We start from the raw sequence: 15727 nt of genomic DNA on the forward strand, positions 1-15727 counted from the left end.
AAATATTTGTCAAATAATTTCTATCTTCTGGAACTGAAGGACGTTAATTTTTTAAAAAAAGAATATGGGTCATTCTGTGGACTGCAAGGCTTATAACAGCTGTTAAACTCAAAGCTAGACGCTTCTCAGTATTTCCTCAAAGGGGAAAACAGACTCCTGATATATCACATACCTCATCCTTTCTAATGGTGCAAAGTTATAACATTTTGTAAGCCTCCCAGAGCCGCTTCAAACAACAAGATGGGCGGCATATAAATTTAATAAACAAACAAACAAACAAATAAATATGCAAGCTGATATTTCAGTGATCATCAGGGAAGTTACAACTTAATTCAGAATTGCTCACAGCTAGATTTTAAATATGGTACACAAAACCAACACTATGGATGCTTTCTCATTAAAATATATTCAGATGTGCATGTATTAAATGTAAATGTTAAACTTTCTAGTACATTAAACTCAGGCATATAGTAGAAAGATATCTTGCTTTTGCTAGAGTCCTTGTTTATTCATTGATGGCAACTGCATTCACCTTTATTCCAAAAGTCTTAAAACAATGGATTCTTGATTTTTCCTTTTACATCACATCTCACACAATATTAGTCTCAGTGCTCTTCTGACAGAAGAGAATTTTGAACTAATTCAAAATGAAACCCAATATTCCAACCATTTATAAAACACTGATTCTCAAAGCTACTTCTGAATTAGCATAATTCTATTAATTTCTGTATTTCCTGTTACATTCATAAAAAACACACACACACCCTACAACAGGATCCTAATCATGGGTATATTAAAAATATAAAAAGAATAAAAATAAATGAAATAAACCCCACAAACATATACTTCATATGTTTTGTAATAATAATCCTGTCCAATCTGATTTTTTTATTACAAAAGTGAAATTCCTATTACCTTGCTCAAATAATTAACTACTTACCTTAATTTCAACTTGTTCTTCCATTTCCTTTGTTTTTATAGTAGTATATTCTTTTTCTAGCCTAAAGGATATTGAAAGACATGATAATCTCTTTTTAGTAATATGTAACTGTACTTACTACTACTAATTATTGTTCATATTAATTTGTATGGGACATCAGTGGCTATGGGAAGGCAGGGATGTGAAAGAAAAGAAGGTGAGATAATGGGTAGGCCAGAAGAATAGGCCCTATAGAGAGAAAATGAAGTGCCTACATTTTCTATCTAGGGATGAAAATAAACTCTTGGTTATATGTCTGGCAAATAAATAGACTTTCTAGAAACTTCTATATAATAAAATTCAGGTACTTATGTAGAAAGTGAATGTCATAATTTAATGATTCACCTCTTTGTAATAATAGCATGGTAGCATTTTTAAAGAAAATGAATACTTACTTTTTCATCTTTTTTGCATTATATTTGACTTGGTAAGCCATTTGGATTAACTTGTCTGGTCCACCATCAAATTGATGTGGCACAACCTTTTGAAAGTGCTGGAAAGAAAATGAAAGCATAGAGTTAGAAGTGAGAAATATGGATTTATACCCCGCGTGTCAAGTAATGCAATACAATGGCATGTTTAGCTTAGCTTACCTGTAACATCCCTTCCATGTCAAGTTGCACTAATTCTGCTTGATTCATCTGAAGCAGTGCCACGCCAACCCGAAACACAATCTCTAAACCCTGTGAATAATATCATTATTTTCTTCCAAATAAATATTTGTAATGCTTATTATTTAAGAATTTTTAAAATAGCCTTACATTGATATATTTATTGGAAAATGACACTAAACTTAATTAACAACCCATTATAAATGGGGATTTGAATTCAGCTTCCCCAGAAACACAAAATGTTAACCAAACAGCCATCCATCTTATTTGATAGTCGTGATAGCTTACCTCAGACATAAATATATCAAATATTCTTGTTGCAATTGGTAGTGGGAAAGATGTAAGAAAAATAGTTAAGAACCATGAGGATGCGTACATAGACGTATGGAAACTCTGGGCCTGGAAATGCATAAAAAGCTCTGGAAGTTGCTCCTGAAAGAAGAAACAAATCAAACAGTTGTTTTCAATAATGTTTCTGAAATATGTATTTTAAAATATTTTACATAGTTAGACATTGGAATTTGAAATCCAATCTGGAAGATTTCATATGTCATTAGAAATTATTAGTAGAGATTATTAGAGATAAAATCATTAGAATTTATTTAAAAGAACATTAAATCAGGGGTGAAATCCAGCACAGGTTCTGGAGAACCGGTAGCAGAAATTTTGACTAGTTCGGAGAACTGGCAAATACTGGCAAAGAGTGGGGTAGGAATGGAGATTTTGCAATATCCTTCCCCCAGGAGTGGGGAGGGAATGGAGATTTTGCAATATCCTTCCCCTGCCACGCCCACCAAGCCCACAGAACTGGTAGTAAAAAAATTTGGATTTCACCACTGCATTAAACCATTTTTATATTTAGAAGTGAAGCACTGTTATCTCATTAAAACATTTTACATAGAGAACATGTTTAAAATACAAAAGACAATGTGTTAAAAATCATAGATGATAGTACCATTGCTTTCTACATTTCATACTTCGGCATTTTTCTGCAACTATTGAAACCTTTTTGCAATTAATTAATGCTTATGCACTCAGCTTTTTAAATCTACTGCTTAAAAACATAGATATAGGCAAGAGATAACAGATTTTTTTAATGTACCTGTATCATGGATTCAAATTGATACATACAAAGGCCCAGCTCAGCCATACTTGGTTTGAAGAGTTCTCGAAGTCGATAATCTTGCATTAATTTAAAAAATACACAGAAGGCTTCTTCTTCTGGCATCTATTTTGAAGGAGATTACAATCACAGCTTAACCTTCTTCGTTACAAAGCACTTCAAAAGTTCACAAGACGTTTTCAACACCACTTAATTGCAGGTGTAATTCAAGAGATGTATCTGGAAAAAATTACACCTGCCAAGCCTTTAACAAGATGTGTTAAACTGCAGCACTATATATTTATTGCAGCATCTAAAGAACTGAAGAAATAATACTGTTGGTATTCTCAGGTCCTTACAGCCTCCCTATGTATGGTAAGCAAATGGCACTGCAGATGTGAGCAAGTCTCCTCTTTCTTTTCTCAATTTGAGTAAATATGTTCTGCGATTAACATAACAATCCTGGGTCTTTCTACACTGGACTCCTAACTCTAATAATTTCTTGGCAATAAAAAACATTGTAACCAATTTTTCTACTGTTATCTAATACAGTGCTCACATACATAAAACACCATTGGAATTGGTGTTAACCGTGACCTCATGTTGAAAAAAAATCCCTTTGATTTATAATCAAACCACATAAGAGTTATGGTTTAGTATCTTTGTGAATGAGATTATATATGTCTTGCTGGAAGATGTTACAATTCTCTAGAAATCTTCTCCCATAGACGACCTGTTTCTATGTTCTAGAACCACGATGGCAAACCTATGGCACACGTGCCCAAAGTGGCACACAAAGCCATGTTGCCAGGCATGCGCGGCCTTGTCTGTTTGTGTTCCCGGTTTCTTGTCCACATGCATAGGCGATCAGCTGTCCTTCGCATGTGCGGCACTGCCAAAACCAGTGTAAGCATATGCGCCAGTCAGCTGATTGTCAGGTGCGCATGTGTGCCAGAACCCGGAAGTTGGGCTTTTCTTGAGCGCGATCCCTTCGCGCACGTGGCAGTGCCAAAAACTGGCCTGCGCATGCACGCCGACCAGTTGATTGTCGAGCGTGAATTTGTGATAGAATCGCAAAGGTTCACCTTCACTGTTCTAGAACAACTCTTTAAATAAAAAAAAAAGTCAGATGTAATGGGATTTTCTCCCTTTTAGCAAGCAAGGGAATAATATACTGCTCAAAAAAATAAAGGGAACACAAGCAGAAGACATCCGAGATCTGAATGAATGAACTAGCCTTATTAAATACTTTGTTCTTTACATACAGTAGTTTATGCACTGTTCAAACTACTAAAGGGAACACAAAACTACTGTATGTAATTAACAAAGTATTTAATAAGGCTATTTCATTCATTCAGATCTTGGATGCCTTCTGCTTGTGTTCCCTTTATTTTTTTGAGCAGTGTATATAGTTGCCTGCAGAAGAGAAGAAAAATTAACAAGATCTTCAAACCTTAACTCAACCCCAAAAACTTAGAGTGTGACTTGAAAAATATATACATCTGTGATAAATTATGACAACTCCCAATATGAGGGAGTTCTAATTTGTAAATATTGCCCCTCCTTTTATTATTACTCTCTTACTTTAAATGAAGTAGTAGAATTTCAAGATAACTTTTGAAATAGGAGGCTCTTTCTTCCTACCTGCATAAGGAGCAGACCAACAATAAAAGCACTTCCTTGGCAATAACCAACCTCACGATCCACTAAAGAATATGCCTAGAAAACATTAATAAGAGGGTAACATTTAGAAAGAATAATGAATATCCACATTGACTTTCCCAAATAACCTTAATGCTTTTTATCTTGAGGTGAAGATGCGAATGCCACTAAAATAGAGAAAATGTCTGCAGATTATACCAGAATTCCCTAACATTTCCAGGTTGGCGGCCCAGAGCAGGAGGAGGGGGAAAAGAGGGGATGGTTTTATGGGAAGGGCAGGCGCATATGTGTGAGTATGCGTACATGTGAGCACCCATGACATTTGTGATGACACTTATGCAAGTGGGGCTGTGAGTGCCCACAATAAGGCTCACACGAGTGGGATCGCATGTGCCTGTGAGATGACACTCGCTCAAGTAGAGTGGGGACTGTCTACGACGCTCGTACAAGTGAGGCTGAACCACCTGCGACACTTGCGGTGACGCTCATGCGAGTGGGGCCACTCCATGCTGCCTGTTGGCAATTAGACCACAGCCCAGTAGAACCCAGTTTCTAACTTGATATGAGAGGAATAACTAATTATAGTTTTATACAGATAATATAATAGTAAATTACATATTTATATTTTGAAGAAGGATTTTAAATAAAATTCGTTTTAATAACTTTCAAACTTTATTCAATAAAATGCAGAAAAATTTTCGTGTTCCATGACAAGCACCATAATAAATTAGAATCCCAAGCACCATTATTCCTTATATGTCAGAAAAGAGACAACAGTGTAGAACAGGGCTTGCTCCATGTCACTATCATTCAATGCATGTTTAATAATATTAGCTAGTTCAATCAACAGATTATATGACAGTTTCCTACATTCTAGTCACTATGTTTCAATTTATTTTCTAAAAAAAAAAAAATCTCCTTTAGTTAGTTTTACATTAGCCAGCAGATGTAATATAAAGAAAGGAAAGTGTTTTCAATTATAACAAAACATCCAATTTGCTACATAAGACAAGCTATCTAAGATAAGTTGTCTTGGGAATCTACAGCAGATGTGCTAACCTTTCAACAATAGTTAATTCCGTCTCTAATATCAGGGGTTTTAATTGAAACCGTGAAGCCTTTTGTATTTTCTAAAGCTCACCTTTTTATTCCAACATTTCAGTTATATATTTTTTCATTTACAGATGAAAATGTCTTTCTCACATAGCTACATACAAAGCAGGTTAAAAGTTCATGGACTCTGAAGCATTTTCAGATCACAAGACAAATACGGTTGAAATCCAACAAGTCAAGAGAACGCTATCTGGGGAAAGTTTACCAAAGTAGGAGTGCAACCTTCATAACTTTGAGGATTGTACCCATAAGTGTGTCAAGGACCTATTTTTAAGAGGGACTCAGAGACATTAAGTGGTGAAAAGATTGCATTAAGCATCTAAATCTTAAGACTGTGTAAGATTATGAATGTATTAAAACTATAGCTATGGCTATCAAGATCTGGATATTTTCTGTCTTTAATCCTAAATTTATTTATTTATTTATTTATTTATTTATTTATTTATTTATTTATTTATTTATTTATTTATTTTATTTTATTTCTATACCGCCTTTCTCTCGTAGGACTCAAGGCGGTGTACAGTCAAGAAAAATATAGATACACAAACATCATAAAATTGCTAATTAAAATTATTATTATAACATAGTTTGGCCCAATTAAATAGAACCTAAAATTAGATAACATTTTAAAAACATTCACATGTCCATATGTTTAGCCCCCCCTGTTGAAACATCAGGGTTTTGAGGGCACGGCGGAAAGCACGGAGATCAGGGATATTTCGTATCTCAAGGGGCAGTTCATTCCAAAGGGTTGGAGCCCTCACAGAGAAGGCCCTCCCCCTGGGAGTCGCCAGTCGGCATAATTTGACTGACGGTACCCTGAGTAGTCCCTCCCTGTTTACTCCCAGGTTACACTGCCCCCATTTAGACTGGCATCACATTTGGGATCCTTCTTGGACCACAATTCCTACTCAAGCAGCAACCATGCCTAGAAAAGTTTTAGCGGAGAATTAGTTTAGTTTGCCATTTGAGCCCGTATTTGGACTGGAAGATCCTTAGTCCCTCATGCTTTGGTGATCTCACATTTCAACCATTGCAATATACTTTACATAAGACTGCCCTTGAAGACAATTGGAAGCTATGGCTAGTCCAGAATGCAGTAGCATGTGCAAGTTATTGGGTGTCTCAATATGTTTATGTAACACCTCTTTTCTAGGACACATATTGATTACTACTAGTCTAGGTGCAAATCAGTATGCTGATTATCACCTATAAAACTCTTAATGGCATACAGTCTAGTTATTTGAAAGATGTCTTTGTAGTTGCTGCTTGTCCTATATGATCCATCAATGTTCAGTTTCCATCAGGTAGGCTATCTGATAGGATCCAAAAAAATGATCCTACTCTATCACAGAGACTGACCCCTGGAATGATATCTCCTTAGTGCAGTGTTTCTCATTCTCAGCCCAGAGGAATTCTGGGAGTTGGAAGTTCACACTTCTTAGAATTGACAAGGTTGAGAAACACTGCCCTAGAGCAGTAGTGGGTTTCACTTATCTTTGCTACCAGTTCAGAACTGTGAGTGTGCGCGGGGACGCTTCTGCACATAACCTTCTGCACATGCGCAGAGCATCCGTGATGAGGTCCAGGTGGATGGGCGGAGCCTCCCGCCACCGCTACCGGTTCGCCCGAACTGGGGCGAACTGGTAGAAACCCACCACTGCCCTAGAGATGTGTACAGCCTGCACCTGACTTTAGTTGGATGAGCACCTAACATCAAGCCATCTTTTTTCTACTCCTGGTTCAAAACAATTACCGCCTCATTTTTAGTGAAGTTTAAGGAAGTCTTATAATAATGTCCAATAAATGCTTTCGTTAGCTATTACCCACATTGTACAGAAAAGCAAGGCAAATCACTGTGCTTTATTAATTATACACAGTAAAACAAGAATCCCTCAATAAGATTGAAAGACTCTAGAATACCACCTCAGCAAAGGACTGGGTATTAGATGGGCATGGCCTTTTCCTCATCTCCAGTATCTAATATTCAGAAGTAAATGAAGATAACAATAATATTTATATGCAGGAAGTAAACCTTTTTATTATCCATTAAGACATTAGGTTGATAACTTACCTTCATGACATTAAATAAAACCTCCTGCCCAAAGCTATCTTTTTCTTTAAAAAAGTCATGTTCAGGATATGTTCTAGCAATGTCTCTTCTTATGAGCTTTTCACAAGGCGAAGTCATTTTCAAGAGTTCTGAATATTGATCCTTAATTGTCATATTTTGAGCTGTGCATAAAAGCTGCCAAACTATTGCTCGGAAATGATGTGGTATCCCTTTTCGAACAAGTTCCTAAAGGAGCAAAATATATATGTTTTTAAAATCCTGATGAGCTTTAGTTATGGACAAAGTTCGCAACTGTCTACAAGGTTGTGAAAATTGAAATCTACCCAATAATCCTAGAATTTAAAAAAAAAAATCACCAGCCAAATGCAAACCAGATGGCTTACTATAGTTAAAATTCTTACATTGTTGTTGCCTTATTTATTTTATTCTTATTTGCATCCCGCCTTTATTATTCTTACAAATCATTGAAGGCAGCAAACATATCCAACATACCTTCTTCCCAGAGTGGTATTCAGCAGGTTCTGACCAGTTCTGGAGAACGGTAGCGGAAATTTTGAGTAGTTCGGAGAACTGGTAAATACCACCTCTGACTGGCCCTGCCCCCATCTATTCTCTGCCTCCTGAGTCCCAGCTGATTGGGAGGAAATGGAGATTTTACAGTAACCTTCCCCTGGAGTGGGGTGGGAATGGAGATTTTACAGTATCCTTCCCCTGCCACGCCTGCCACACCACGCCCACCAAGCCACGCCCACAGAACCGGTAGTAAAAATTTTTGAATCCCACCACTGCTTCCTCCTCCTATTTTTCCCATAACCACCACCCTAATACTGAATAACAACACTCAACAAACCTTAATCTGTTTCTCTTTCTTTTTGCGGATATCATCCCATTCATTTACTATTCTCCCCCAGAGCATCCAGGAATCTTCTTCAAGATGGCTAAGATTGCTAGAAGCCGATGAGCTAGACACAAGTGAGGAGCCACTGTTTCTTCTTGATCCATTTACCGATCTCAATGATTTGCTGTCAGTCTCCAGCAATCTGGAGGAAAAACACAAAATGGGTTTCTCGGCTGTCAAAATATTCAACACATTGCTCTTTTCATTCATAGAAAGTATTACTGTAAGTCAAATTCCAATTTTCTGCACAGATCTCATTTGTTGTATTTTGACAGTATAACAGAATTTAACTATGTACAAAGTGTTTCTTAAACAACAACCGTATTTAATTTTTTGAATTTTTATGCCTTTGATTAAACAAACAAAAAATAGAAAAATGAAAACTTTTTATGCATGTATTTATATACTACTAAAACTCTTTGTAACCTTCAATTAGCTCAAACAATGCATCATAAGGCAAACATTTCTGAATCAAAGTACTGCAAATCTGCTAAATTAAACAATTCGTACAAAACAATTCATGTTACTCCTGTGTAATGGAAATTTTAAGGCGCTTCAAACCAGTTGTATTCACAAAGTTGTGACGGCTGCAGGTTTCTGCAGTTAGTTGAAGTCACATGATCATGAGGTCCAATGTTCCCTGCCAGCTTCTCGCAAGCAAAGGCAAAGGGGAAGTTAACGCTATTCCCACTCCCACTGCTTTTTTGCCTGCCCACGGTCATTCTGTTTCTTGATATAGGTAAGGAAATACCTCTGAAAGAATGACCTAATGGCTCATAGGTTGTCTAATTATATATACATGCATGAGAAGCATATACATATTATAATACATATTATACATTCTACACAGAAATTTCAATGAAATACGACTATACTTAATTGTAATCATCATCTAGATCTAATTTAGGTAAACAAGAGTCACTTTGAACAGCAAGATAGGTGGCATATACATTTAATAAATAAGTAAATAAATAAAAAAAACCTTGTTCATAAATCGGAAGCAACATAATATTACACTTTGTTTTTAAAAGATCCTATCTCTTCAGAACTATAATTCTCAGTAAGAAATTTTATTTTGAGAGCCCGGGAAGAGTACAAAAGGAGCATAGGCACATCATACATTTTAATAGTTTCTCAAGAGATTACATGGACTATGGCTTGAAAAATTTAGCCTCTTTCCCCAGACACTGGGAAGGAACCATCTGTCAGGAAAACTGATCAGGAATAGAAAGAATTAAACATCTCCTCTGCCATTTATTCCCTCATGCTATTGTGTCCCCAGTCTGATTTTGACTTCCAAACCCGTTTTAAGAAAATAAGTTCATGAAATGAGTTATTGACTGAGATGGGTGGCCACAGAAACTGAATAAATAAATAATTCGTATGTGCACTTCTACAAGATTCATGAAAGAGCTTCTGCGTATTCTTTCTCTCAATTTTCAAATGGCTTAATAAATACTATGCTACTTCTTTGATTCTAATAAAATAGGTATGAAATTGTGATGAATTCACCTATTTAACCTAGCAAAATTGCAAGGCTCTATTCCAAAAAGCTCTGTTCTTTACACGCTTCACAACAAACAAGTCCAAATTCCAGACTAAGCTTAGAAAAGGATATATTCTGAAAGCAAAAAAAATACTTTTAGCTCTATTGCTATAAAACCACAATCTAGAAAATACCTATACTGTAAAATATTGATCATTATTCTATTATGAAAATCTTACCTGAATATGTTCATAGCTTTTTAATTGACAAGGTTGAGTTTAATGCCATAAGCACAAAGTACTGTAAGCCTTTTCCTTTCCATTAATGATTTACCTTTTACAAATAAGATTAGTTGTTCACTGGGACTGAACCAAACCAACTTTGGTGGGGGGGTGGGTGGAACATAACCCATTCTTTAACCTGATATTTGTATAAAAAGTATTTTATATTATGTGTCTAGAGAAAATATCAGTGTTTCTTCTTTTTCATTGACATATTTCTGTAAACTCTTCTTCATCTGCTCAGATCCAAAGATTCCCCCACCCAACACACAAAATAATCATTTTAGAACTCCTCTCAGACATTTATCAAATCTAGGCTGGTAGTTCCTGAAGTTTGCAAGGAAAGGCGTTTACATTTATAAGCCATGACAGCAGCCAATTCATCCAACTTGTTAAGAATAACCCTTTTGTCCCTATACTAAACAAAAGATGATTATGTTTTTTTAAAGAAATAATCTTAATCAATTTATAAAGTGTGGACCACAATCTCAGAAATTTTCCAAAAAAACAACTTATTATCCAAGTGTGAAAGTGGGTAAAACTCAAAACTTGCTGGTTGGGGAAAAAGTAGGCTGAATGTGTGAAACGGACGTTGCTTACCTGAACGTCCCTTCTCGACGCGCAGCTGGAGAATCCAAAGCTTCGGGTTGTTCAGTAGTTGATAGCCTACACTGAGTGTGTTCCTTTAAGAGATTTCTCTTCAGACACGCCCACTTGCTCAACAGGGTCCCAGTTTTGTTCACGAAGTAAGGAGCAGTAGAGCGTCAGGAAGGAATGTCCAGCAGCCAAGTTGGGTGGGTTGGATTCTCCAGCTGCGCGTCGAGAAGGGACGTTCAGGTAAGCAACGTCCGTTCTCCAACGCGCAGCTTGGAGAATCCAAAGCTTCGGGATTTACCCAAGCAAGTTCAGACAGGGAGGGAACCCGGCTGCTGTACGTCGTCTGAAGAGTTGCATACAGCTTGGAGCACCCGGCGGCCGAAGGATGCCTCCGCCGAGGCAAAGGAATCCACCTTGTAGTGCCTGATGAAGGGATTCAAGGATGACCAGGTAGCCGCCCTGCATATGTCGGAAATGGAGGCATTAGTGGCCCAGGCGGCCGTGGTGGCGGCGCTCCTGGTAGAATGTGGAAGAATCCTTTGCGGAACTGGTCTGTTCCGAGCTGAATAAGCCCTGGAGATGCAGGATTTAATCCATCTCCCAATTGTTGTTGAAGAAACCTTCCGGCCCATGGAGGCGGGCAGAAAGGAAATGAAGAGCGATTCAGATTTCCGGAAATGCTCAGTCCGTTTAATATACCGGCGTAGAGCCCGTCGGACATCTAAGAGGTGCCAGTCTGCTTCCCGAGGATGTCGAGGTTCGGGGCAAAAGTCCGGTAGGATTAATTCCTGGCTTCGATGGAATGAGGAATTTATCTTAGGCAGAAACGAGGGGTCAAGTCTCAGTACCACGCGATTGGTGTGAAATATACAGAGATCGCTTCTCACCGATAGGGCCGCAAGTTTGGAAATTCGGCGAGCCGACGTGATCGCGACCAGAAACGCCACCTTTAGTGACAGAAAACGGAGGCTGATGGAGGCGAGAGGCTCAAATGGAGGATGCATGAGGGCCTGAAGGACCAGAGTCAAATCCCAGGTCGGGTAGCGATGTATAACAGGTGGGCGCAGATTGGCCGCGCCTCGAAGAAAGTCCCGAATCGTAGGGTCCTGCGAGAGAGGCAGCGTTGCAGAAGCTGAGAGGACCGTACTGAGAGCAGCAACCTGGCGACGAAGAGTGTTAGGCGCAAGGTGCTTGTCCATGCCCTCCTGAAGGAATCCCAACACTTCAGGGACGGAAGCAGACGTTGGATCCAAGTGGGATTTAGCACACCAGGAGCAGAAGGAGTTCCAGGTTGCATTATAAATGCGGCATGTTGATGGCCGTCTTGACGCCTGAATCGTGGGGATTGCGTTGCTAGGCACGTTGGCTCTCCTTAGCAAGATCCGTTCAAGCGCCAGGCGGTCAACTGCAACCACTGCGGGTCTGGGTGCAGAATGACCCCCTGGCTGAGGATGATCCTGTCCCCTGAAATCCTCCACGGCCGTGCTACCGACAGGTCCATCAGATCCGCAAACCAGGACCTCCGAGGCCAGTGGGGTGCGACCAGAACGACGTCTGCCCTGTCTGCTATTATCCTGCGGATCAGACGAGGAAGGAGAGGTAGAGGGGGAAAGGCATAGAGGAGACCCTTGGGCCAGGGAGAGGCGAGGGCGTCGACTCCTTCCGCCTGAGGGCACTGGTACCGGGTGAAGAACCTGGGAAGGTGCGTGTTGTCGCGGCTGGCAAATAGATCGACTAGAGGCATGCCGAATCTGCGAACTATCTCGGCGAACAGATCCGGGTGAAGGCGCCACTCGGCGTGGTCGAGGTGTTGTCTGCTGAGCCAGTCCGCTGTGATGTTTGTAGTCCCGGCAATGTGCTCCGCCACAAGGGATAGGACGTGCTTTTCCGCCCAGATCAGCAGTAGGGTCGTTTCCTCCATCAAAGGACCCGAGCGAGTTCCCCCCTGGCGGTTCACGTGCGCCTTTGCGGTTACGTTGTCCGTGCGAATTAGGACATGGTGCCCCGACACGATCTGCTGGAACCGTTGGAGGGAGAGACGGATCGCACGGAGTTCCAACCAGTTGATCCCGTTGCGACTCTCCTCTGCTGACCACGTTCCCTGGGCAACGTGGGATAGAAGATGACCTCCCCATCCCGTCAGGCTGGCGTCCGTTGTCACCACCAGGCGCTGTAGATTCTGGAAGTAGCTGCCCTGATGAAGGCTCTGGGAGGACCACCAGAGGAGAGATCTTGAGACCTCTGGCGGGAGGGATACTTGTGCGGAAGAGTTGCTTCTCCTGGCTCTCTGAAAGGGGAGGAGGAACCATTGGAGCTGGCGGGAATGGAATCTCGCCCAAGGGACTACAGACAGGCAGGAAATCATTTTGCCGAGCAGTCGGGACAGGAGCAGCAAGGTCACCTTCCGAGAGGAGAGGACCTGGGATGTTAATGACTGGAGACTGGAACACCGGTCCGGTGACAGGAACACCTGGCCCCTTACAGAGTCTATTAATGTCCCGAGATGGAGAATGCGAGTAGTGGGCTGCAATTGGCTTTTCGGGATGTTGAGGGAGAAGCCATGATGACGAAGGCAACGACTCACCACTTCTAGGTCTCGAGATGCCCGGGCCGGAGAGGGGGAGAGGACTAGGATATCGTCCAAGTAGCAGTGGAGGCGGACCGGATGTTGACGTAGATGGGCCGCCACTGCTGCCAGGAGCTTCGTAAAGGTCCTTGGGGCGGAGGAGAGGCCGAAGGGCATTGCTCTGTATTGGTAATGGTCGTTGCTTACCTGAACGACCCTTTTATGCTCGACGTTCAGACACTCCTCAGTCGGGGTAACGATCACTCCTATTTGCAATGCTGAGTGTCAATCAAATCCCTCTGGAGCTGGATCCGCCTCACTTCCTGCTCCTTCCTCAGACTTTTCACGAAGACAACGTGGTTCAAGAGCATTAGGACAGCCATGAAGAGAAACTCCGCCAGATAGTGACACAGGAAGCAGACAGCTACAGAGGGAAAGAAAGCAGACCTCCACCAAGGCCAGACGCGGTGAAAGAAGGGAGGGACGGAGTGTCTGAACGTCGAGCATAAAAGGGTCGTTCAGGTAAGCAACGACCATTTTCCTGCTCGCCGTTCAGACACTCCTCAGTCTGGGACATACCCAAGTTAGCGAAGAAAATGGGAGGGAATTAAGCCGCAGACTGGCCTTGAGGAGAGATTACAGCTTGTAATACCCGTCTGCCAAATGCAGCATCTGCAGAGGCAAACCTGTCCAGCCTATAGTGACGTACAAAGGAAGAGAGGGAGGACCATGTGGCCGCCCGGCAGATATCATCTACTGAAGCCTGGGTAGCCCATGCCGCTGATGTTGCAGCGCTCCGGGTAGAATGGGGCAGTATACCACCCGGGACAGGGGCCCCCCTTAATTCATATGCCTTAGCTATACAGGCCTTGAGCCACCTGCCCACTGTAGCAGAAGAAACCTTCTGACCCAGGGAAGAGGGAAGGAAGGACACCAGCAGAGCCTCAGTCTTACGAAAGGAAGCGGTCCTTTTAAGATATCGTCTCAAAGCCCGTCGCACGTCCAAGGTATGCCATCGCCTCTCAGCAGGATGACGCGGGTTCGGGCAAAAATTAGGTAAGATCAATTCTTGGGCTCGATGAAAACGAGTGTTCACTTTGGGAACGAAGGCTGGGTCGAGGCGCAGAACAACCCGATCAGGGTAAAAGACGCAGAGGTCACTTCTCATGGACAAGGCTGCAATTTCGGATACTCTGCGAGCCGAAGTAATTGCCAATAAAAAGGTCATCTTTAAAGACAAGTAGCGTAGACTGGACGAAGCAATGGGTTCGAACGGTGGACCCGTCAAGGCCTGCAACACCAAGGTAAGGTCCCAAGTGGGGTAGCGGTGAATCGGCGGAGGCCGCAAGTTTGAGACCCCTTGGAGAAAAGAACGGATTCTGGGATCCTGAGACAAAGGAACTCGCGCCTCCCCAGACAGGACGGTGGCGAGAGCCGCCACCTGTCGACGTAGAGTCGCAGGGGCCAAGCCTTTGGAGAACCCCGCATGCAGAAAATGCAGAATGTCTGGAACTGACGCTGTTGTGGGATCCACGTGCTGATCACCGCACCATCTCGTGAAGGTGGCCCAAGAGGCGTTGTAAATACGAATTGTTGATGGTCTTCGAGCTGCTTGAATAATGGAGATGACGTCCTCAGACAAATTGTCCTTGAAGAGCTTTACGCGCTCAAATGCCACACGGCTAATCGAAGCCACTCTGGGTCCGGATGACGTACGGCCCCTTGAGTTAACACAACCTTGTCGGGTGGAATCCTCCAGGGCGGTTCGACTGACAAGTTCTTGAGGTCGGCGAACCACTCCCGACGAGGCCAATATGGCGCTACTAGTAGAAGATTCGCCTGCTCTTGAATAACCTTCCGAATGACTTTGGAGAGGACTGGAAGAGGGGGAAAGGCATAGAGTAGCCCCCGGGGCCACGGACTCCGAAGAGCATCCAGACCCTCCGCTGCAGGAGATGGGTAGCGGGAGAAGAACCTCGGCAATTGGGTGTTGTGAGCCGTCGCAAACAGGTCCACTAAGGGAAGACCGAACCTCCTTGACAGGTCCTGGAACAGACAGGGGTCCAGCTTCCACTCGGCATGATCTATTAGGTCTCTGCTGAGCCAATCTGCTTCTCGATTTAGAGACCCCGAAATATGTTCGGCTTTTATCGACGAGAGGTGTAGTTCCGCCCACGACAGGAGTCGCTCCGCCTCCTGCATTAGGGTCCAGGAGCGAGTCCCCCCTTGTTTGTTGACATGGGCTTTGGTGGCCACATTGTCCGTTAGAATCAGAATGTCCCGGCGATATACAAGGTGTTTGAAGTGCATCAGGGCGAGGCGAACCGCTCTGAGCTCCAGCCAATTGATATTGTGCGA

At 42.0% G+C, this 15727-nt stretch overlaps 1 protein-coding gene and 1 long non-coding RNA gene across 4 annotated transcripts in view; one reads left to right on the top strand and one right to left on the bottom strand.

Annotated features, from left to right (window-relative positions):
- Positions 1 to 5845, top strand: part of LOC117677198 (uncharacterized) — a 42597-nt gene extending 36752 nt beyond the window's left edge. The window contains exon 3 of the long non-coding RNA XR_004594689.3: positions 5539 to 5845. This is a non-coding gene — a long non-coding RNA (uncharacterized LOC117677198). The remainder of the gene's footprint in view (positions 1 to 5538) is intronic.
- The window catches only part of EVI5 (ecotropic viral integration site 5), an 83426-nt gene that overhangs the window by 45363 nt on the left and 22336 nt on the right, over positions 1 to 15727 (bottom strand). For all 3 annotated transcript variants that reach the window (XM_034437238.2, XM_034437236.2, XM_034437240.3), the window contains exons 3-10: positions 8392 to 8581; positions 7542 to 7766; positions 4337 to 4411; positions 2693 to 2818; positions 1879 to 2022; positions 1573 to 1662; positions 1375 to 1472; positions 941 to 1001 (exon numbers count right to left, since the gene is read on the bottom strand). In XM_034437238.2, coding sequence (XP_034293129.1) covers positions 941 to 1001; positions 1375 to 1472; positions 1573 to 1662; positions 1879 to 2022; positions 2693 to 2818; positions 4337 to 4411; positions 7542 to 7766; positions 8392 to 8581 — 1009 coding nt within the window. The remainder of the gene's footprint in view (positions 1 to 940; positions 1002 to 1374; positions 1473 to 1572; positions 1663 to 1878; positions 2023 to 2692; positions 2819 to 4336; positions 4412 to 7541; positions 7767 to 8391; positions 8582 to 15727) is intronic.

The sequence above is a fragment of the Pantherophis guttatus genome, chromosome 3 (genome assembly GCF_059756535.1).
Source record: "Pantherophis guttatus breed Tessera chromosome 3, ASM5975653v1, whole genome shotgun sequence".
In the NCBI taxonomy this organism is placed as follows: Eukaryota; Metazoa; Chordata; class Lepidosauria; order Squamata; family Colubridae; genus Pantherophis; species Pantherophis guttatus.